Source organism: Aulostomus chinensis, chromosome 2 (genome assembly GCF_037954235.1).
Source record: "Aulostomus chinensis isolate RoL2024-O1b breed Wild chromosome 2, RoL_Achi_v1.0, whole genome shotgun sequence".
Classification (NCBI taxonomy): domain Eukaryota; kingdom Metazoa; phylum Chordata; class Actinopteri; order Syngnathiformes; family Aulostomidae; genus Aulostomus; species Aulostomus chinensis.
In genome coordinates, this window is record NC_141321.1 from 23,928,239 (window position 1) to 23,951,059 (window position 22,821).

A 22,821-nucleotide genomic window follows, 5' to 3' on the forward strand; every position below is an offset into this window, starting at 1 on the left:
GAAGATAAATTCTCAAACACAAAACAAAGGCATCAAAGATCTTGAGGACAGAAAGGTCATTAAATATAAAATTTATTAGGCAAAATGTACAACAGCTGCATAAGCTATCTTACAGCTCAAATATAGAACTTTACTTCCACTCTTTGAGAATGGAATAGAATATTCAACTTAGTTTTAAATTCTGTAATGAACTGTGAAAACATTCATAGAAAACACACCGGCTAACATTAATCAAATGCTGCAAAGAGCAAAGCTGATCGAATCAGTGTGGCGGGAAGGCCAAAATAAACAAGTTTACGCCAGGACTGATCCTTTATTCTTAATCTTTGAACAAATACAAAAAAAGTTTAACATCTTACTAAGAGATGCATGTCTTGCAACGTCTTTACTTCTCACTGCTTCTCCTTGTCAAACAAAGCAATGATGATTCAAATCCCGCCACACCTCAATTGTGTTGCGTAGATTTTACGTATAAATTTATTCTAATCGTCCCTTTTGGTTCTCAATTTAGATTCAGAAATGGTAAAAAGATATGACATAATAATCTACAAATCTTCTTGAAAGTAGAAGTTTAGGTAAGAAGAACTATTCAGGTATATGAGCATTCCAAAAACTAAGTGGTATATAAACTTGGGCTGTGATGCTCCTCAGTGTTTGTCTTTGGTCAACTTTCCCTTTAGAACCCCTGAGAACCAGAGTGTTGTGGTTTGCCGTCTCTGGCTCATCTGGGTGTCGAGCAAACAATTCCAATTCTTGCTTATATCAGTACCTGCTTGGAATTCTACATACCAACCACCAACAGATGGCACGTGAAAAAAATGTTGCCGTAAAGAGAGTCTCGAGTCAGTAATGGGAAGCATCTCTACATCCAAGCATTTCTTAAGAAGTTTAGAATATAAATGGCATGCCCCACTGCAGTGACAGGTTTTTGTCTTCTTCCAGTTCTTATGGGAATGATATGACAGCACATGAGAGGGAACTCCCAGGCTCCGCTAGTATTGTCTGACGCCACAATAAAACGATCAGCTCTCCTGCTTGGAATCATTTGATGAGGATATGTGGCCTCAAGAGACGTGAAATGAACATTAGGATGGATTGGAAGAGTGGGATGACATCATCAGTATGCACCTCGCAGCCCACTGCTCCGTGAGCCTCCACCCCCTCCTGAGTTTCCGTAATAACCACCACTGCCACGACCTGGGGGGGGGGGTTGACAACAATGATTATTAATATCTGCATAGAAGTCTTGTTGTCCTTCATGTTTAGAAATGAGTACATCTGGAAAAAAAAAAAAAAAAGAGTTTTTGCACTGATAGACAAAAGCTGACAAAGACTCACTCATCTCAGCTGCTCCACTGGCTGTCGAGTTGAGGAACAGCTCAATGTAGCGGTGCTCTGTGGAGGAAACCACCATCATCACTCAGCCTGTCTAAGAACCCACATTACTTCTGTCTGACAAATACCATCCATCACAGGATTCTTCAGTCTAAGATGAAACACGTCTAAACTTAACTCATACAAAGCAAATTACAGTTTGTGAAAAATAATCATATCAATGCAATTACATTTCAATCCAGACCTGTGAACTCTCCGATTAAACAAAAACAGAAACTGATAATCCTCGTGACACAGGGATGTGGACCAAGCTAATGACTGAGTGTGTGTGGAATAACTGACAGCCTTACAAAGCCGTTAACGGCAATGAACGATGCAGTCTAGCATTTCTCATGTTATTGGATTTTCATTTAACTTCTTAACTCCATTTTGGTTTCAAGCTCTTGTAAAACAAAACAAAAAAACTATCCTTGCATCCAACATATTTTGACAGACTCCTTAAGTTTCTCAAAACAGTTAAAGGGTCGTTTTTGACACCAGGATTTTCATTTTGACAGTAACTGAATCAGTTGCAAGTATCAATTACTGGTCTTCTTGATGAATGATAATCTGTATCTGTATAATCTGAATTCTTTTATTTCATAATGTTGTGTATTTTTCCCTGGTGAAGAGCTTCTGGGAAGGTTTGATTACCTGTTATGTCAGCAGTCTTGAAAAATCATTCCAACATTATGACTTTCCCAACTGGCCACAGCAATATCTCCAAACGGATATTTCAAGGAAACTCGGACATACTTTTGTGTTTGTGTCGTTTTTCTGTTTCTGTTCAACTTGTGAGTGAGTTGGAGCATGAAGATGTCAGTCAGTAGGAGGAGGAGACCTACGCATGTGGTTCTTGTCTTTGGACATGGCGGCCACAGCGTCTTCATGGGAGCGGAACTCTACATCTGCCTCCCCCGTTGACTTGCCGTTGGGCGCTACATCAATATGGACCCTCAGTGGGTTCAACGGAGAGAAAAACTTAAGGAAAAGAACAAAAGACCTGTCACAGAGTTTTACTGACTTTTTCAGTCTATCAAAATCTGGAAGCTGTGGGCTGGATGTGGAAGTGTCTTTAATCTGACTCATTAGTATCCAGGTGTTTAAGCTTGGGGAGAGAAATAATTGAGCGGTGTTAATGTGTGTGTTCTCACTTTAGCGACATCTCCCTCTGTGGCCCGGAAAGGTAACCCCCTCATGTGAACAAAATGGCCACTGTGGAAACCTGAGCCACTATCACTCTGACCACTGTAGCTGTGGCCTCCCATCCCTGAGAGAGCACACACAAACACACCCACATATCACAAAAACAACCTCCTGTAATAGAACACATATGAAGCACATAATTAATGTGCACTTATGTAGTTCCGTTTTTAAAATGTGTAAATCCCACTTACTACTTCACATTCTGAACGTTCCTATCAATGTAGTAAAACTTAAGATTTAAATATAGCTGAAAGAAGACTGGTACAACAACACATCTGCTTTTCAGTTGTGCAGTGAAACTGCAGGTAAAACACAAACACAGGTTTCCAGACACGGATCAGTGTCTCAACAGTAGAACCCAGAAAGCAAATAAAAGCTGGACTTTACCTCTTCCTCCTCTCTCTCCTCTCACTCGCTCATCAAACATCCCGTTGCCAAAGCCATAGTTGTTCAATCCGTTGTAATTGTCAAAGTTGCTGTAACCTGGAAACACACACCAACAAGACTGTCACACACATGAAGCTTTATGCTATGTGTTTTGTTCCACAGCAAAGCTGGCAGTTCTGAAGAGTAACTTTGATCAGAGAGATTTTTTTCCATCATATGTGACCTCAACAATCTTTAAGAACCATCTTGGAATTCATGCAACTTTTTGTTGCTCCACATTAACACTTGTCACAGTTCTGAGCTGGACAGAGTCCCTAGACGAGCATGGACCGTTGGTCGGACAGTGTAGCTGCAGAAATTACTAAAAGAATTCATAACAACATTATGACAAAAGGAGCTTTTACTTTCTGTACCATGAGAACACTCTTTCATAGCCACTGAATATTATTATACGTTACCTCCTCCATAGCCGCCTCCACTTCTCATTGTGTCCAATAAAGCCCCGCCGCGACCAGGCCCAGGCCCAAAAAACCCTCCTCTTGGGCCCCCCATCATGGGTCTATCATAAGGCCCTGGCCTCTGGCCTCCCAACCCCCGCCGGGGCACCTCATAGTAGGCTCTGATCTCATTACGACTGCTTTTAAAGATCTCTATATACCTGCAATGTAAGAGGCGAGGTGGGGGGGAGGAGGAGAAGGTTAAGATAAAGAAATGGTTTCGCTCGGGTGACATACATAGATATGATTTACAGAGAGAGAAGATTAACACATAAAAGACAAATATTCCTAATAGTGCTCTACGTTTAAACCTGGAGCTGAAGCGTCTGAGTGACAACTTGGACATCATTAACTGGGCTTAGGGCTGTGTAAACGGTTTCACTAACCCCTCCTCACCAGGCTGCCTGGCTCCCCTCAGTTAGTAATCCCCCCCATTAAATTATGTTTATGATATTAACATGAATAGATACACAGAAGTGCCAGAATAATGGTGTAATAAACCCAAATGCTTTTCTAACACAATTGAGGAGCTCCAAGGTCTAACATGACGACCAATAAAACTCATTAAGTGATCACAAGCTTGAATTTAGATTAGAAACATCATCTTTCATCCCAATATTCAACATGTCACCATAGTTACAACACATGACCCATTCAACCCATCCCCTTAACATTTTGATAATTATATGACCCACCCAATTACTTTTACCAAAATTATTCTAGCAGACCATCCCATGCTTGTCATTAACCCATATGTACATCATAAACCCTCACGTTAATGATAATTATACTATAATTATGCCAATATGGCCCCCCAATAAGTACTAGAATTGAATCCCAACCCAATCCAGCCCGTCCCCTTCCCGTCTGTCCCACCTGTGCCCTATTCTTTCCTTGTGTTTCCCCAGAGCCTTTTCTGCTATCTCCTTTGAGGCAAACTGCACGAAGGCTTCCCCTGTGCTCCTCCCCTGGTAGTCCACTGGCAGAGTAATCCCATTTGGCACGATTCTCAACCCTTCAACCCAAGCACACATAGATACATAGGTCGGTAGGTAGACTGATAGATATAGACAACACCCACTGCATCACTGGAGCGTTCAGGATTAATATGAGTCATGACAGCTGTTGTATCTCACAGGACTGTTGCATCTCAGAGGACTGTAAAATCCATGTCATTAGCCCAGTAGGGGAATGAAACAAACACTGGTCTGGAGTCAGTAAATGCCACAGAATTGCTTTAATTAAAATTTTATCATTGGATTCATTAGTGAATTCTTTGCTCTTAGTGTTTAGTGACACTGATGACGAATAGTGATTGATTACCCTAAATGGAGGCTATCATGGAGCAAAATAATAGTACTGACCCCAGATCAGTGGCATGCTACTGTCTCCCCCCCCCAGCCAAACCAGCCCAGCCCATTCTACCGTGGAACCACGTTTAGGAGGCTCTATATCATACGAGACAAACATGCTTAACGATCTACAAATATGTTAATAATTATAGTAACAATGTGTAACAAATAATTCTACCCAGTAGGACTTTGAGAACAAACATACATTAGGCCTTTGGGCCGTGACACGCAGACACTTGTATGCAGATGTGTAAACCTGCCCACCACTGGAGCAGAAGTTAGTAAATAATGTGAAAAATTCAATTGGTAATAAGAGAGAAATATGAAAAAAAAAAAACTCTATACAGGAGCCACATAAATATCATCATACATCTACATTGTAGGATGATGTTGCTGTGTGTTTGTGTAGTTGGTCAGCTGGCTACCAAGGTCGCGATACACCACATCGCATTTCTGTTTTTGAAATCAATTGAAAATGGTTTCATTTATGCTACTAATTGAAATTATTCTTTGGAATTCTTCACCTGAACAAATCCAACATCCTGCATCCCCAATACGGAATAAATTAGTACAGAAATATATGAAATCCAATTAAACTTAAGGAGGCATGACTTTAGATACAAACTATATATTGAGAGGAAGACGTGAGATAAATTCAGAGCCTACATGCATGACTTATTTACAGGCAAGGCAGATCAAGATGCATATTTAAAAGCAAATTGCAGTTCTTTCAGTACTGCAATTGATGATTGTGTGTGTCTGTAAACTACTCAGACTGGCATCAATCACAGTAGAGTTCATCAGTACAAGTAGACAACAGGCTTAAGAGTGTATATGTTTGAATACCTGAAAAGAACTGAACAATCTCTTCTTTGCTGCAGCCAAAGGGTAGGCCTCTAAGTCTCAGCATGCAGCCACTGCAGCTATCATAGTCAGCAGGGCCACTACGCTTCAGCACCCACTCCATCTCACTATGGTTTGACTTGAACACTGATGCAAAGACATGGACAGACACAAACACATGTCATTTAAAAGGGCAATTCAACCTAGAAAATGACAATTTTCATTTGAGTGTTATGCAAACCTTATTATACACACACACACACACACACACACACACACACACACACACACACAGGTATATTTGCACTGAGAACATAAATACAGGAAAGCCATGAAAGCAGCTTTTACATTTGCAGCAAACACACGGGTAACGACAGGTCAACTGTAAACTGATGTTACTCTTTGTATGCAAAATCTCACATGAAGACTATAGATCATGAAAAGCAACACAAAACACAAGGTCAGAGGAACATCTCAGAGTTCAGTTATTGTGTAATAAGCGATCATTTTCTTGTTCACCTTCTATGTATCTATGTCCCATGTATTTACGGTCCTTAGCGAGGGCATTCTTGAAATCCTCGGATGTTTTCAGCTCTATAAATGCCTCTCCACTGGGACGGCCTTCTTTCGAGTAGGTGAAACAAACTCCATTTACTTTCCCCACGATGTCACAGTCTGCACACAAGATTTTTATTGAGATTTCACAATACAAAATCAAAAGATCCTATGTCAAAAGAAAACTGTATCATTCAGCCTACAATTGATAGAAACTTTTGTTATTCGCAGACATGATTTAGTTGAAAAGTTAACCTTTCAAAACAAATAGACCAAATGGCTGAAAAACACAACAATCAGATTTCAATCTAAAGAAGAGGGGTGTGTGTGTGTATGCTCTGACCAGAGAAGAAACTGGCCACCTCTTCCTGTGTGCAGGACCAGGGCAGTCCTCTGATCCGAACCACATACCCCTCATCAGTCAAAGACATCCTCACTGCCACAGGAAACACAACATCAACACATCAGGTTACAGTAGCAGAAAAACACTTTACAGTGCTCTCCAAATTAAGCATTCATAAGCACAAGAAAAACACAATTCTAAGGTGAAAAAATGTAGTTACAAGTGTTTATCAGTGTATTGTCTACAATTAATAGTACAGCTCTTCTTGTGGGCATCCATATAAGGAGGTCTACAAAGTCAATAATGTAACACTAAGACAAATTAAGATTGTTGAATAAAAATATACATTCATGAATTCTGAACGTGCATGTATCATCCAATTATATATATATATATAATATATATAATATATATTATATAATATATATTGTATATAATATATATTATATATATAATATATAATATATATATACACACACACACACACACATATACACACACATACTTTTTTACCATCTTCAGCCAATAGAAGATCAATTTCATGTCCTACACATTTCAGACAAATGATTTTAAAGAAGCAAAAACTGTTCAGCATCCGGGATACAGTCTCTACTGCCATACACGACATCGGTGACTAATGTCAACTTGAACCCCGGAAGGCAAAATTCTACCAAATAACAGAACCTTCAGGGTTTGGATTTATCATAACAAAATTCATTCGGTATCATACGCTTGTCAACTTTATGTTCCTTCTCAACAGCGGATGTTCCACACAAAGCACCAGTGTTGATAAAGTTTTTTTCACGTATTTTTTAGGCAAAGGTAACTTACCGTAACCACTACCTACGTTAAATCAACATGGTACTGACAAACGAAATATCTGCCCACGAAAAGTTACCCAATCGTTTATTCTATGAAGATTTCTCTTTTATTTCCGCGACAACAAACTATTTCAGTTAGGGTTCTGGTTAGCAACCAATGCTAACGTTACTGTACGTGCTAGCGTTAGCTTGCTAATGTTAGCAGTTAGCGGGCTAGCTGCTTTGGCTAAGTCTAGGACACTGACAGCGGTCAAACGAAAAAAGCACAACACTCAATTTCAGAACAACAGTATCCCATCATTCTGTACCAAAATTAATATTCAAGTACAAATGCGTCAGATGTACAAGACAATTTAGTGAAAACGGTGACAATGTCTCACAATCGCCTGTTGTCCCTGGTCTCTCTCTCCTGCCCCGAGCCTCAGGTGACACTACCACTGTTGCCAGATCCTGCGAGAGAAACAAGCAAACTGGGACTCTCACCGTCTACAGAAAAGCAAGCAAGAAGTCGCTTAGAAAACACAGACTTGGCAAAACTGGGTACGACCAACAAACCTGATCAGGTATGTTTTTGCGAGAATTGTACTCACTTTAAAAATAAAAAAAAGATAGCATAAAAATCAGTTTATTAATAAAACAGCTATCTATAATCTAATTACATTTTCTGCTTATTACAGCTTCGAGATAAAAAAATACTATATTTCACTGTTTTTTTTTATTCAGAAGGGCGGCTCTGAAATTAGTTGAGGTACTAAGGATATTGGTAAAAATATTTAAAAAATAAAATTGGGAATTTAATTAACGTCAATTTTGAATTTTATCTTATTCATTGTATTTTATTTAGCCTACAAGATCGAGCTAGACAAAGCATGTGCAGTATTTAGACATGAAGATGAAAATTTGGGTCCGAAAATCTGGCAACCCTGACAGAGAGAGGGCAACAACAAACAGCCTAAGTCAAAAGTCCAGGGGCAGCATTTTCACAAGTAACAGTGCGCCGTAAAATACAGCGACATTTGTCTTTTCCCAGTTCGTCATAATGGAGATCGCAGTGTTTGTGGTCGATGCTTTCACTAATTTACCATTTCGGGGGAATCCTGCTGCAATCGTCCCTCTGATGCATGTGAGTAAGACCACGGTGAACGGGATCATTTTCTAATCTCCTAAACTTTTTACATTACGACGAAGTGCAACAGGAGCTCGGCCGGACAAAATTGAGGTTGCTGCTCAACCATGTGTCTTGGTAATTATTACAAAATGATGCGCTATGTTACACCAGAAAATTGTCGGGTTTTTTTTTTTCTTTACGTTTTGGTCATGTGATTACATTGTTGCAGAAATAGTGCAAGACGCCAAAGAGGACCGCATGTGTTAAATATTTGTGGTTTACTTTTCTGTCAGGAGCTGAGTGAGGAACTGTATCAGAAGATAGCGGCAGAGATGAACCTGTCAGAAACTGCTTTCATCACCAGAATCAACCCCTCTGATGATTTCACCAAGGGTCAGATAAGATCAGAGTCATTATAAACTACCATTAAATAGGTGTCCTAAAAAACCTGTTGTTTTTTTAACAGGAAAATATTAACATTTCATACAAAATTTCACCGCAGTGCTAACTTCCCATTTATCTATGATTAAAAAGGGGAAACACAAACAAAAAAATAACAGTGTTGGCATGGCTCAGGAGGTAGATTTGCCATCTGGTAACTCAAAGTATCTTTGAACAGGATACTGAAAATAATAAAAAAAAAACCACACCATTATAGACTATACTGTGTATATTTTATACAAAAGATGAAAATCTAAGTACCTGCAGGTGGTTGATATCAAATGCAGCACAGACAACTGGGACATTATTGTACTTAAAAAATACTAATGATCAATATTATGCAAATAAAATTGAATCAGAATCACAATGAGTACTTTAAGTGGATAAACAGAGTGCGTCATTATAACGAGTGTACTTGCCTCTATGCAAAAAAGCTGATATTGTGCAGTCATCCAGGAGTGAGCATCATATAATTCTAATGATATAACTTCAAGACAAGAAATTGAAGGTTGATTGTAGTTTTATGTAAAATACAGGATATGCATAGATCCCTCTCTTAGATCACGTTTAGATAAAACACTGAAGTACCCCCCCCCCACACACACACACACACACACTCTTTTTAAGGGGGGACTAACTGACTATGTTTGACTGATATGGTGTGATTGACAGGGTCAAGGTTTCGCCTTCGTTGGTTCACACCCACCAATGAAGTGAAGCTGTGTGGTCATGCCACTCTGGCCTCCGCTGCGGTGCTGTTCCAGAAGAAGAGTAAGATGAAAAATAAACACAACCTTAACCTGTATAAGCGCGAAGAGTTCATGTGCATATAGTGATAAATGTTTGGTTCCGATGTGACCGACCGCATCTGCTGTCATTTCATTCGTCTATGGCCCATGTTTGACCTCGACTGATAGCAGTGACTCAGGGTGAGTGTGGCTGCCTAAACTCAACCAAGTCCACCTTGTATGGCTCATATCTGGCCCATATTAGAGTAATGTCTTGCCCGCAGACCACAACCCATTGCTGTAGCCGGTCAGATTCAGCCTAAATATACCTGCTACCCGAGTGTGATTTAAAGCAGCCTTTGATTGACGCGCAGCGAACACAGCACCCAGGATGATATCATTATAAAGCCATAAAAATGTAGGAGCTTCTTACTTTTCTAATTATATCTGAAAACAACTGAGTCGTCCATGTATTATTAACAGACCCCTCAGTAAGACCAGGTTATCAAATATCATATGTTTATAACATGTATACACATTTGACCTTAGAAAACGTGAATCCCACTGTGGTGTTTGAGACCAAGAGTGGAGATCTGTGTGTCACGCAGCAGGGGGAGGGCTTTGTCTTGGATTTTCCTCTCAACACACCCACTCAGCAGGTACTGGTACCAGGTCCAATTCTGGGTGAAATCTAACATCACTATTTTACTCAACATGTGTAGACAGCAAACTCCCTCAGAAAACTTTGTAAAGCACAGGAAAGGAAACAAAAGTTATAAGTTTGACATCTTTTCCTCAGGATCCTAATGATTTCAAAGACATTGTCAAGGTCAGTAAAACATTGTCCAGTGGACACTGTTATCATCTCATCTCTGTCATGAATACAGCACTGACTCCTTCATACATTCATCTCTTTCTCTTTAAGAGAAACATCTCACATTTTGACACAGTGGAAGTCAACTGAGAAGAATTTTTAAAAAATCAACTCTTTAATTTCACATTTGGGAGAGTGAATGACTGAATGAGTGACTTACAGTTCCTTTTCTTCTGCTAGTATTCATTCTGCTTTCTTTCGGTTTTCCACTTCAGCTTCACATTGCATGCTCTGCAGGAAGCGCTTCTCTAGTTTTTGTGTTTATGTGAGGTCTCTCGTTACCTTGTTTCTGCCTTTGCATGAGGGATACAGGCTTCAGTAGGAGACCACCCAGTCCAGGATGTTTACCTGAGTGCCAGCACAAAGAAGCTGCTGATTCGGCTGGCTGACAGCTGTGACAGGTTACAATGCGCACACATGCTCACACATACACACACTCACAGAAATGGACTGAAGATTTGTTGTAGCAAACTGTATGTCAGGACCAAGGACAGTCCACCACTTTGTGCTGAATTCTACTACTCGTTCTACAATCTTCCAAACACAAACTTGTCTCTTTCTGGGGCAGTTTCCTAAATCTTTCAATGCACAAGTGCTGCATTGTGCTGTCTCCAGGTCAGTGCTCACCAGTCTGAAAGTTAATCCTGATACTCTTCAGAGCAGCGAGAAGAGTGGAAAAGTCAAAGGTGTGATCCTAACCATGAAAGGTAAAAAATCCCTAAACACTTCTCATGGACTGAATAGCAGATAATGGGGTGGACAAACAAAGATCTTAATAACAAATTCTGTGGAATGTGATCTCAGCACCACCTCAAAACTTAAAATTAGGACTTCCTGCTATTTTGATATTATACTTGACCATATTTTAATTTCAATGAAATTTTACTTGTTAATGTCCACTCAAGATTTTTTTTTGCCAACAAATACTGTATGGCAACATCAAGGGACAACACCCGTGCCTTAAAAAACAAGCAGCGGTCAAAACTTCCTCTACATCAAACGTAAATTGTTGACTTTAGGCTCTGCGGATGGCCAGCCAGGATACGACTTCTACTCCAGATATTTTTCTCCATGGAATGGAATCCCAGAGGATCCTGTCACTGGTAGGATTACTACTACTGCGCTACCCATCTCTCTCTCTCTCTCTCTCTTTTTGTTTTGTGCTCCACTTTGACGGGGCTTTTGTCAGAACAATACAGCCACGCGTGAAGATGTAACGGATATAAACAGACCTATGGATCAGAGGCTTTCAGATGTGTAGCATTCATGTTCAAAGGGGCTCAATGATCAGCGATTTTAAATTTACCTGTCATATTGCTTCCTTCTGTCCTTCAGGTTCATCACACACCGTCCTGAGTAGCTACTGGTCTAAAAAACTGGGAAAAAAGAAAATGCTGGGTAATCAAATAAATACCATTTGTTTAAGAGAAAAAAACTTTTCCGTCTGTGATGCCAATAAATTCCATTCGTCTTTTGTTAATCCTTTAAAAATGATAGTATAGTTGACAATGCCCCACCCCGACCGACCCATTAACCACTCTGGTGTGTTTGTGTAGCTTACCAGTGCTCCTCTCGAGGTGGAGAACTTGAACTAGAAGTGCGAGATGATGGAAGAATCAACATAGCGGGAAAGACCGTCACTGTGCTGCAGGGAACAATCACGATATAGCCAGATACGTGTAACCACACCAGGTAACGATGACGGGACACCTGCAGAGAAGCTGGCAGAGGCTATGTTCAAATTGTTGGGACATTTTCAATAAAAGCGAAAACAAAGAAAAGTCTCACACTCTATCAGGTTTTTATTTTTTATTATTTGTACACATAAGGCAGCCGCAAACATGACAACACAAAAGAATGAATTAAAATAACTCAAGAGGAACAATCGGAGTAATAAATGATGATCCACACTCAAACCATTTCAGATTTTTTGATTTTGGCAGAATTTGATTATTTTTTTAATTTTTACCTGTGAACTTCTAATTTTGATTTGGTTACTGCGATACAATGTCAATTATATCACAGTTTTTCCTCTTAACAGCTTCATTTCCATTTTGCAAGTGAAATGAGATTCTTAAATTACATAATTTCAACAACATACCAATTTTCCATTTCCATTTTGTTTAATGCCCGTCTTTCCTGTGCCACTTTTGTCCTTAACACAGATTCAGAAGGAGCACTGATGTGTTAAATGTTGCCGCATCATTTTTTCAAGTCTGAAATCCAGTGATCTACTGCAGATCCGCTGAATAAGAAATGACAACTCGCCCGTTATATAAATAAACTGAGGTTATTAACTGTGGTTATTATAATATTGGCTGGGTGAAAGTAGAGTCCATCAGTCTGGTCTCCATATTCGCACTATGGATATGAGGTGTCCTATGAAAGTCCTAGCCATGCTATCATAACTTATGAATTAGCTTATGAAGCTGATCACATCAAGTTGGAATGTTTCAAGCGCCTGTCTCAGAGCTTATCAAGGTTCGTGACGGTCCTCTTCACTCACAGTATCAATGTTTAACATAAATTAACACACAAAGTCAAGCGATGTAGAAACCAACAGGACACCCGTGTCTGCCACAGTCCCCTCAGCAGTAGTAATTAGTGGGATCAATATTAGCAGGAAGACTGAATTCTGGGATTGATGGATGGGACTGTGAAGACTAGCTTTTGAACTGACACCTTAGGGAGGGACAGAAGCATTCACAGTTTGTACTGGATCACAGGCTCCTGAAAGGGTCATGTGACCCTGGTGCGAGGTCTGCAGCTACTGGTGTCTGTCTCTCACCCCCCTGAGCTGCATAGACTTCTGTCACAGATGCATGCTGGGTAAGGCCTTGTGGGCAGATGGAGGAAGCTGGATAATGTAAAGTCAGGGTTCAGGAAAATGGTTCTTAACATTTACAGCAATTTGCAACCAGTAAAGGACACACAGACAACACAGCAGACACGATGACCTATTATAGCAGATGACATCCGCTGAACCTCCAGTGTGCGAGCGCTACATGTGACACACCGGAACACACAAATACACTGTGGTTATTATAATATTGGCTTGCCACATTGCCACTGTCAATGTTAATAAATCTACCTCTCTTTTTTTCCTCTAATCAGTCAAAATGCCAGTTAAGTCTGAATATCATGTTTCCTTGATGCAAATGAAAGACATTCTAAGTGAAGGACTAAAGTGGGTTACAAAGGATATCATGTTCTCTTGCTCAAGATGATTGAGGAGTTTCTCCACGGGTGCGTATCGTCTCAGCGTAGCGGCAGAGCCCACCATCAGTAGTTTGTGTTTAGCCCTGGTAACGGCTACGTTCAGACGACGCCAGTCCTTCAACAGCTCTCCTAACTATGAATCAAAAAGCAGAGGAGAAACCTTTATTCATTTCAAAGCACAGAGGAGGAAGGAGAAGGTGGGTCAAAAAAGGAGAACACTTGCATTTTCTTCCTCTGCAGTGCTCCTGACGAACGAAAGCACAATGAGACTTTTGTCCCGTCCTTGGTATTTGTCCACTGTATTCACCTCGACACCACCAAAAGCAGACGACTGTAGCAGAGCAGAAATGCTCTTTAACTGCTGTCTGTAGGGAGCGATAACACCAATATCGCTGGCCTTACAGCCTGCCTAAAAATCAAGGAATATCGGCAGGGGTTAGAATTAATGAGCCAGGGCTGAAAAATGTATTGTATTTTGTATTCTGTATTGTCAGGAAAATCTGAGCATCAACGGGGTGACGGGTGTACCTTTATCAGCAATGAAAGCAGCAAGTGTATGATGGCAGCCTCAGTATGATTGCTTACTCCTCCCTGCTCCACTGACTCCAAAGCTGGCACCTTTAGAGGAAGAAGATATAGCACCTCCATTGTCAGAGCACTACACCTGTCAGGCTCAGGAGTCTTTAACCAATGGAAATTAATTCAAAATCACATTCTCAAAAAGGTCCACCAACCATTGAGCAATCCAGGAAGCACACCGGGTTGCTGGGTAACAATGTGGCATGTATCCACAAGAGCTGGTGCTGGGGACGGGTCCCAGAGAAGGAACTGAGCTCTGACTGGACTGATGGCAGGAAGGGCAGGGTGAGAAGGGCCAAAGCTGTCCTCTCTGACCCACACTCCAACCGGCCTTCGTACATCAGACAGTTACTGAGAGACATGATGTGCCTGAAAACACAACATTTTTCATCATCGAGAACTGGAAAGCAATTTTACTCGAACCTAGAGTTGTACAGTACCACTGAATAGATAACATGGTGTAGATTTACCGGTTCATCCGGTACTGTACATTCAGTTGGACCACTGCTTCCTTATGGAGTTCTAGTCGCTTAAACAGACTTTCGTCCATCCCGAGAGACCTGGTGAAAACAGTGTTGACTGATCTTTCTATTGATGATAGACATCTAGTGTTCAATGTATGCGCTTCAGGCATTTTTAAAAAATTTAAAACTAGGTTAAACACAAAGAAATGACCATATTAGCAGCATTAAAAGTTTTACCTTGCTTCCCGGTTCTGTACTATTGGTGGCAATTGTTGGTGATCTCCCACCAGGACAAATCTGTTGGCGTAGAACAGTGGACCCAGACAGATAGGCTGGCTGATCTGTGACGCTTCATCAATGATGCAGAAATCGAACCGGCGTCGAGAAAAAATGGGATGTTTGATGCCCATACAGGTGGTTGCAACTACCAGCTGGAAGGAAAAAAATAAATGTTGCATGGTTATGCATGTTTTTGAAATCCAACTGAAGTTATACCATGTTTGTATACCTTGTTTTTGTTTTTTTTTGTTTTTTTTGGGGGGGGGGGGGTAGTTGTTCAAAGTTGAGGTATTCTCTAAAACAGACTCACCTCCTTGTTATAAAGCTGCTCCAGCTCTGACAGAGTGTGAACGCTTTTCTTGCGGGCACTTTCCTCTGTGAATGGAAGGATGTCTGGATGAACCTGGAGAAGGTGGCAGAGAACCAGACGGACATGAAGGATTCAACCAATCGAAAAGTTCCTCAAATTTAAATGTTAGGTTGAACTATTAATTTGTAGTTCAGATGACAGATTTTTACTTTAGATGGCCACCACAGAGCTGTCCTGCTATCCTGCAGATGCTGCTATTTCAATATGGTGTAACAGTCAGTTTATCCTTTTATTTTCATGACAACTTGTATTTGACATCATAAAAATATATGATGAAGTGACAGTTGATGAAATCAACTTATGCTTTACCTTCTGTCCTTGTCCCAGACGAAGAAAGCCAACCCGGAAACGTTTGAGTTTTAACAGGATGTTGTCGACAGCAGAGTGAGTGTAGCTGGTCAGCAGCACGCTGAAGCCGCACGCGTGGAGGATTCGAACCTGCGGGGGAGGAAGGAAGGACACGGTGGTGGAAGGAGGCAGAGAGGAAAAGCAAGGGAGAAAGGTTGGTTATAATACAATGGCTGGATTATGGTCCATAATTAGTAATACTACGTGAGGTGTTGGGGATGGAAAAAAGAAAACATTTTAATATGGATTAATTAACACTTTTTATTCTCAACTGACTTATTACACCTATTCTATTCAGGAAACAACAATCAGACATCATAATAAAAAAAATGTAACTAACATTTTATAACCAAAGTTCAATGTAACACTGAATGTCACTATGTTACATAGACTCAAGTTTGTAACGCTTCAATAGTCCCATATGTTTTATGAGTTACATTTCTATTTACCAGGGTGCAGATGGTTGTTGTTTTGCCCGTGCCAGGCATGCCAACAATCAACGTGTAGTCTTTGGACAACAACACCTTCTTCATGGCTTGCTTCTGGGGCTTGTTGAGACCTAAAAAAGACACACGGCCTCAGCGTGCGTTTTCCTCTACAAACAGCATTTCAAAGCCATCTAGATAAGGCAATGGGAATATCAGCAGAGATGATAGAAGCGGAGTGGTACGCTCACCTTTGAGGATGTTTGCCACAGTGTCTTTGGCCCCACTGGGCAGAACAGAACTGAGATTGGAAATAAACTCTGGAGGACGAAGGTCGACCACCAGCTCCCTCAGACGTTCACTACTCATACACACACAGATATAAATATAGTCTGAAATATTTGAGAGGAAAACATATCCAAAAGGAAGATGTAACATAAATTAGGACCGTCTTTTTTTTTGTTGCACTGTACACACCTATCTGGAAAGACTCCCATCAGTCTGGAGAGGTTAGTGAGGTGAGTACTGAGGCCCACCACACCTTCATCACCATCCATCCGAAACAACACTCCCCTCAACTTAGACAGGTCCCTGGAACAGACACCAGACAGCTGGAGTTAGTTGAGTTAAACAACAAAACAAAACAATCGTTAAACACATGTGTGTTTCTTCTTACCGGTCCAGGGTGCAACTGATAAACGTCCTGCTGACCTCACACAGGTATCCTGTTGCCAAGCCGACAAAACGACCTTCCTGGTCACTGAGGACGATGCGATCTCCGCTGGCCAAACCATTGCTGGATGAACCCTGCGCCTCACTACTACGCTGGAAACGATGGAGGAAAACCCCTACCGACTGGATGGTCACCAGGCCAGTGAGCTTCAGATTCCCAAAACAACTTCCATTCTTCTGCCTGGGAACACAGGATGGACTCATTTTGAAATAAATTCTGGATTCCATTCAGACTGACAGTTTCAGAGGGAGTGTTTCATAGTAGTTGACAAACACTGATGACTCACTTTTCCTCAGCTGCCTGGAGCCACACACTCTTTCTGTCGTTCTTGGCCTCCATGGTGGCAGCTTCGAGACAGCAGAGCAACAACCAGTGAGAAAAATAGCTCAGATGTGGGTCAGTCAGGTGACTTGTCTCGTCCTGCAGAAAGTCACGTACGATGCCTTCATCCACGTCCGCAGAGCCTCCATGCAACGCTCTGGTGTGATTGTGAGAGAGAGAGAGAGAGAGAGAGAGAGAGAGAGGGTGGATGGAGATGGTGAGGCTTCATAAGCGATTTCATTTCTGTAGCTGGAAAACAAATAGAAATATGACAGGTTCACCTTTCATATAAAGCACAGTTTCTCCTCTGAGGACAAAACTGGCAGGTTTTTCTGTCTGTCAGGATGTCTGGAAGTGGAGCCAGACGGCTGCGCTCGCTGCTCTTCTCAACACAGTTGTGAATGTAGTGAACCATCGTGTTCCTCAGCTTCAGCAACTCTGATCAAGACAGAAATTTTGCAATTTGTTGAGAAATCAGTGCGAATTTATATATTTTATAGTCCTGCTCATCTGTATTCTGTTACATTTTGAAGGGAATGCAAAAATAAAACCATTCTCTGATATCAAAGATCACAGCTGGTTCCGAGCAGCTTGGTTGCGTACCTCTGCGATCCATGTGGCTGGCTACGACAGGGTGCAGGTTGCCAGTCTTGAGGTAAAGCAGTAAGCCAGCAGCAGGATTGTATCTCTCCAAACTCATCAGAGTGTACAGAATCACCTGGATATGATGTTATATAATATTTTGAAACCTAATTTTGTTTATCTGTGTCCATGTCATCCTGTCTTTGCCTCATCACGCGTCATGCGCGTCTAGCTAGGTGAACGCTCCACCCACCTGACTGCGATGCTCTATCGAGTTTGACTCCCTTCCGGTTTTCAGCTCAAGGGGGACAGTCTTCACGTCTGGTGATTTGAGAATTCCATTTCGTGGTCTTTGTATTCGAACCTGTGCCGTCACGTCAATCTTCCCTTTAAGACCAAACCGTGGTGACCACACGTTCTCTTCGATGTCTGTCAGCTCAGCAACTGTGACAGTTGCAGTGTCTTGCAGCCTGCTTGGAGCTCCATCATTGCTCGGTCTGTGACTGATACACAATATTTCAAGTTTCCAATAACTTACAGGAAGTTGTTTTAAGATAATTAACTGTGATCACGATTTTTTCAGTGTCACAACTCCTCCATTTGGCAGCATTTTATCTATACATTGGGGGAGGGGGATAACATCATAGCATGTTTACTACACAGAATAATACAAGATACAGATACGCACAAAAATCAAGTGCAAACACCATATAAGCCAAAATAAGAGAATGTGTGTGCCCATACACTTTAAAACTGATGGTTTTTGGTGTGGAGGAGCTCAAGTATTCCTTGGCCCAATGCTCCAGTGAGGGCAGATACTCCCGCACTTCCTGCTTCATCTCGTCTTGACTTACACCCAAACTGTACCTGCATGCAAAATGACAGAGGCGTGTATGAACAAGACAAGGAATCTGTGCAAAAAATGCAGATGGAAAAGGCGATTCCCAAATATGTTTAATATTAATGAAGCAATACAAACATTAAAAATAGTACATTTTAATGAATTAAAGTAGTTGCTGATGGTTTTGGGGGCCTGCTGCCAACAAGTCCTGCAATTTTCAGCCCCAAACAGCAAGTTGAATCAACCACCTCATCCCGTCCAACACTCACATGTCTCCCAGGTGCCGAGGACTGCTCAGAGCCTCATCAGCTAGCTTTGACAGCGTCTCCAGGGAGAAATCTCTAGCTGTAGCAGCTCTCTGGAAGACTTCGTGGACTATGGTGCCGTTTAGCATTTGCTTGGAGCCGCCATCAAAACTCTGCATCATGACAAACAGGAAGAAAAAGGCAAAGATTCAGAGTAAGGCATTGTGTTATTGGCAGCACGGTGGTGCAGTGGTTCGCTCTGTCGCCTCACAGCAAGAAGGTTCTGGGTTCGAGCCCTTGGCTCAAGTCTTTCTGTGTTGAGTTTGCATGTTCTCCAAAAACATCAAGAAGGGACCAGGTTAATCGATACTCTAAACTGACTAGAGGTGTGACTGTGAGTGTGAATGGTTGTCTGTCTCTATGTGTTGGTCCTGTGATGGACTGGTGACCTGTCCAGGGTGAACCCTGCCTCACGCCTGAAGACTGCTGGGATAGGCTCCAGCCCCCCCCCCCCGACCCTTAACAGGATAAGCGGAAGAAAATGGATGGATGGAAGGATGGATGGACTGTGTTATTGAGGTGTATATACATTCAATGTCAGGTTAAAGGAATAATGTTATACTCCCAACAATTAAAAAAACAAACAACAAAAAAAACAGCATCGAACTAATGCTCTGATTTTTTTAAAACATCTACTGAAATGCTCATCAAACACTGTTCAAAAATGTCAGATTTGATTACAGAGCTATTAAATGTCATTAGTTTCATTCATTTCATGGTGACATCAGGAAAAAAAAGTCTCACTTTAAAATATGAAATTAAAAGATATGCATTATCATCTAACAAAAACAGCAACAGCAGGTCCAGATGTAAACCGTGGATCAAAGAGTTTTTCATTTTAAGGCTTTTTAGGCTTGTACCTTAAACATGTCTCCCAGTACCGCACGCCTCATACAACGGATGGAGCTGGAGATGCTGGTGCCTGAGATGAGGTAATCTGGAAGTAAAACCAGGAAGCCTTGCTCTCGGTCCACCACCCAAGACCCACAGTCAGAGCGGCCCTCCAGGTGCACCACGTCACCACGACTAACAGGTGTTGTCTCCCTGAACAGGTCAAGAAAACAGTCGTGAGCGATGTGACGGAAAAAGAACATGTAATCTATCAGTGTTAAAAGTAGTGGGGACCAAGGACGCGAGAGGAAAATTACCATCCATCTTGAAGCACGCAGGTCTCGGTCGGATGAAGAGATCTGAAGCACGAGAGAGTTAGTATTTTGTGGCCCGCTCGCTCATCCACATCCACAACCCAGTAGCGGTTGTTAAGGCCTCCAGAAAGAATCACATGGTCTGGTACCTTCCTGCAAGGACAGAGAACTTTTATCAGAATGGTTCAAAAAACTCTGAATGAGTTTCTGCACCTTTGAGACACAACATGGCAGAATAGGATGTCATGAAATCAAACTGACCACCGCCTCACCCGACTGAACTCAGCAGGTGAATCTTACCGTATTCTATCCTCCGTGACGAGCCCTTCACTAGGATCCATCTGTTCAGTGAACCACCTCTCATCCAGCCTGTCTTCCTTGGGACGCGCTGACATCATGCCTGCATTTCCTTATTTGGGAGGCATTAACAAATACACATAATAAGAATTATTTCCCCACAATGGCAGAAAATGTTTTACAGACTAAACTCACTGATATATTTGTGAAAAAATCTGGTAGTAGACATTAACAGCTAATATTACACTCAACAGGGGCATAAAACTTGTACCTCCAGCTTGCTCTTGATCCAGTGATGTCACTTTATGTTTGTCTCCATCCGATGAGGTCAGAGCTGTTATTGTTCCCTCTGCCTCATCAACTTTCCCCTCCTGTACACTCATCTGGGGCACTGCTACAATAGCTTGTGTGCTAGGATTGTGCCTGAGGGTGGTGAGAGTGTGAGAATCTTTACCCGGATGAGTGTGTAGCCTTTCAGTAGTTTTCCCCTCTGGAAGCTTCCGCTCCGTTATCACAGTAAAACCAGGACTTTTCTCATCTTCCCCTCCATCTTGCTGCTGTTGTGTCTGCACCCTCAAAGTCTGGATGTCTTTGGCAATGAGACTCATCACAGTTCTTTGCGCCGGTGTATCGGTAGGTCTTGGTCTTTTGGCATTGTGCGACTCTTCATGGGGGCTGAAGAGCCTTTTAATTGAGCCAGAACATCCCCTGTCCCCCTTGGTTCTTCCCTCCTTAGTCATCATTCTCCAGACACTCTGCCCTTTGGAGTGTGGACTTCGGCAGATCGGAGACAGCTGGCCAAATTTCTCCAGGGTTGGTGTGTCTCTCCTGGACTGTGGGTTCAGTTCACCCTCTCTGGTGGATGAGGGCCTCATCTGACTATTCGGGGTCTCAGGTACAGTGAGGAGGAGATCTGGTGAAGAGGGAAGATTCTCAAGACCCCCCAGGATACTCCTCTTCAAGGGAGAATGGGCTCGGAATGTGGAGACAGCCTCATCTTTGGCCTGCTGATCAGCATGTCTGTGTGTGGATTTAGTTACTGACGGTTTTACGGAGGCTGCGACCTGAAAGCAACGTGCACACACGCGCGCGCACGCACACACACACACACACACACACACGTCTTTGAATTATGGTATTTGTACAAAGCTCTTACATTAATTTCACGGCCTTTCCATGGCTGTCTGGAAAATTGTCATGAGCATAGATTTCAGAAGAGAAGAGACAAGCTACTAGTAGAAATAACTGCATTAATAATTGGTGCGAATCAATTAAAGGACAAAAGATCAACTGCTGTTTGATTTACCTGGTTTTGAGAGGAAAAGAAGGCTGAGATGCTCCTCTGGCCCCCTGGTGTCACCTGATAGAGAATAAACATCTAGTAAGAATCCATTCATCATCTGCTCTGTGGTTGCTCACCTCGCTCCTAAATATCAACACGAAGCCTACTTAACACATAAATAGACACATTCTAGTTTACCGGATCTAAAAGTCAGACAAAGGTTACCAGAGGAAAGAATGGGCAATCGTTGTCCGTGGTATTAAATTTTGTCGCCTGGGGAAATAAAAGGTGAGTGCCCTCAAGGAAACCGGCTAAGAGTTAGCTATTAACTCAGGATAGTTATAATACTGGCACCAACCCCTATGTCCTGTTAAGAGGACACGGCTGTCATAAAAAGCTGGGACAGGTGGCTCATTTAGCGCCTGGTGTTTTGCAAATATCATTTCTTCTTCCGGTAAAGATAAGCCACTGAATTCACCTTGGATTTCTTCATCTTGGATCGTCTGTGTCCTTCATGCCCGGTCTCAGTCTTTGTCCTGGTTGAAACTACTGTTTGACATGCTAACGTCTGCTAACAGCTAAATAAAGAAGCTTGGTCTGTTTAGTAGGAGGCGACCCTGCATCGCCACAACCAGGACACTGTTTAACAGTTAGCCAATATTAGCTCACATTACTTTCCCGTAAGAACAGACGGACTCCTTAGATGATATTACTTGTTCATCGCCCGCTGATCAGGACGCCGCTTCATTTTTCGCGCAACGGAAATGACGTTCCCTCATTTCCGCCCCCTTTTTAAGAGCGGAATGCAACGCATGGTGTAACAATTAGCAGGAGATTCATTCTTGAAAACGTTCAGCAAATATAAGAGTATAATTTTAAAAGCCGTAAGAGCCGTGTTTTTGCTTTAATCTCTCAAATGTATGAAGAATGCAGTGAAGCTACAATTAAAGAGGTTAATCTTTCAGAAAAGCCCTACAACCCTACTACACTTCTTTATTCATTCTTTCGTTCATTCCTCCAAGTGTTAGTCATCTGTATATTGTCCATTGCAGGCTTGTCTATTACCTGGATAGCAGTGTATCACACTGAACCATACCACTTT

At 41.8% G+C, this 22,821-nt stretch overlaps 3 protein-coding genes across 8 annotated transcripts; 1 reads left to right on the top strand and 2 right to left on the bottom strand.

Annotated features, from left to right (window-relative positions):
* Positions 1–55: 55 nt before the first annotated feature.
* Positions 56–7,827, bottom strand: hnrnph3 (heterogeneous nuclear ribonucleoprotein H3 (2H9)). Of its 3 annotated transcripts, none has more exons than XM_086185868.1 (11): positions 7,759–7,827; positions 6,558–6,650; positions 6,179–6,334; positions 5,663–5,806; positions 4,341–4,479; positions 3,426–3,625; positions 2,968–3,063; positions 2,529–2,644; positions 2,220–2,355; positions 1,339–1,395; positions 56–1,197 (listed from the first exon to the last, which is right to left on the bottom strand). In XM_086185868.1, exons 2-11 carry the CDS (start codon positions 6,643–6,645, stop codon positions 1,118–1,120), a joined length of 1,212 nt encoding a protein of 403 aa, XP_086041994.1. In that variant the 5' UTR covers positions 6,646–6,650; positions 7,759–7,827; the 3' UTR covers positions 56–1,117. The 3 variants fall into 3 exon arrangements, with proteins under 3 accessions (XP_086041994.1, XP_086042003.1, XP_086042014.1); XM_086185877.1 differs by lacking the exon at positions 7,759–7,827 and adding an exon at positions 7,389–7,752; XM_086185888.1 differs by lacking the exons at positions 3,426–3,625; positions 4,341–4,479.
* On the top strand, positions 7,334–12,436 carry LOC147269500 (phenazine biosynthesis-like domain-containing protein 1). Of its 3 annotated transcripts, none has more exons than XM_086185920.1 (12): positions 7,334–7,379; positions 7,804–7,918; positions 8,409–8,501; positions 8,780–8,879; positions 9,600–9,698; positions 10,205–10,314; positions 10,455–10,484; positions 10,842–10,930; positions 11,145–11,236; positions 11,549–11,632; positions 11,865–11,927; positions 12,086–12,436. In XM_086185920.1, the coding sequence occupies exons 3-12, from the start codon at positions 8,418–8,420 to the stop codon at positions 12,196–12,198; spliced, it is 864 nt and encodes a 287-aa protein (XP_086042046.1). In that variant the 5' UTR covers positions 7,334–7,379; positions 7,804–7,918; positions 8,409–8,417; the 3' UTR covers positions 12,199–12,436. The 3 variants fall into 3 exon arrangements, with proteins under 3 accessions (XP_086042046.1, XP_086042038.1, XP_086042030.1); XM_086185912.1 differs by having other exon boundaries at positions 7,335–7,379; positions 7,804–7,941; XM_086185904.1 differs by lacking the exon at positions 7,334–7,379 and having other exon boundaries at positions 7,586–7,941.
* dna2 (DNA replication helicase/nuclease 2) lies at positions 12,321–22,493 on the bottom strand. 2 transcript variants are annotated; one of them, XM_086185854.1, is made up of 25 exons: positions 22,198–22,493; positions 21,744–21,797; positions 20,892–21,501; positions 20,441–20,549; positions 20,144–20,293; positions 19,856–20,039; positions 18,960–19,108; positions 18,594–18,716; positions 18,103–18,352; positions 17,871–17,985; positions 17,549–17,705; positions 17,233–17,424; positions 16,890–17,126; positions 16,691–16,804; positions 16,465–16,574; positions 16,238–16,347; positions 15,750–15,878; positions 15,381–15,473; positions 15,029–15,222; positions 14,798–14,887; positions 14,483–14,696; positions 14,277–14,366; positions 13,972–14,157; positions 13,733–13,881; positions 12,321–13,393 (listed from the first exon to the last, which is right to left on the bottom strand). In XM_086185854.1, the coding sequence occupies exons 1-25, from the start codon at positions 22,210–22,212 to the stop codon at positions 13,342–13,344; spliced, it is 3,876 nt and encodes a 1,291-aa protein (XP_086041980.1). In that variant the 5' UTR covers positions 22,213–22,493; the 3' UTR covers positions 12,321–13,341. The 2 variants fall into 2 exon arrangements, with proteins under 2 accessions (XP_086041980.1, XP_086041972.1); XM_086185846.1 differs by having other exon boundaries at positions 20,709–21,501.
* Positions 22,494–22,821: the final 328 nt, after the last annotated feature.

Bases quoted from the DNA above. Each gene is read 5' to 3' on its own strand.
- LOC147269500 (XM_086185904.1), top strand. From the start codon at position 7,750: ATGTCTCACAATCGCCTGTTGTCCCTGGTCTCTCTCTCCTGCCCCGAG. The intron at 10,931-11,144 runs GTTACAATGCGC...TGCTGTCTCCAG, and splicing joins CTGGCTGACAGCTGTGACAG to GTCAGTGCTCACCAGTCTGA. The intron at 11,237-11,548 runs GTAAAAAATCCC...TGTTGACTTTAG, and splicing joins TGTGATCCTAACCATGAAAG to GCTCTGCGGATGGCCAGCCA.
- dna2 (XM_086185846.1), bottom strand. The intron at 20,550-20,708 runs GTACAAGTTTTA...CTCCCAAATAAG, and splicing joins GGATCAAGAGCAAGCTGGAG to GAAATGCAGGCATGATGTCA. The intron at 15,474-15,749 runs GTAAAGCATAAG...CACCTTCTCCAG, and splicing joins GTCTGGGACAAGGACAGAAG to GTTCATCCAGACATCCTTCC.
- hnrnph3 (XM_086185868.1), bottom strand. From the start codon at position 6,645: ATGTCTTTGACTGATGAGGGGTATGTGGTTCGGATCAGAGGACTGCCC. The intron at 3,064-3,425 runs GTAACGTATAAT...GTGTGTTTCCAG, and splicing joins TGGAGGCGGCTATGGAGGAG to GTTACAGCAACTTTGACAAT. The intron at 1,396-2,219 runs GTAGGTCTCCTC...TTTCCTCCACAG, and splicing joins CAAAGACAAGAACCACATGC to AGCACCGCTACATTGAGCTG.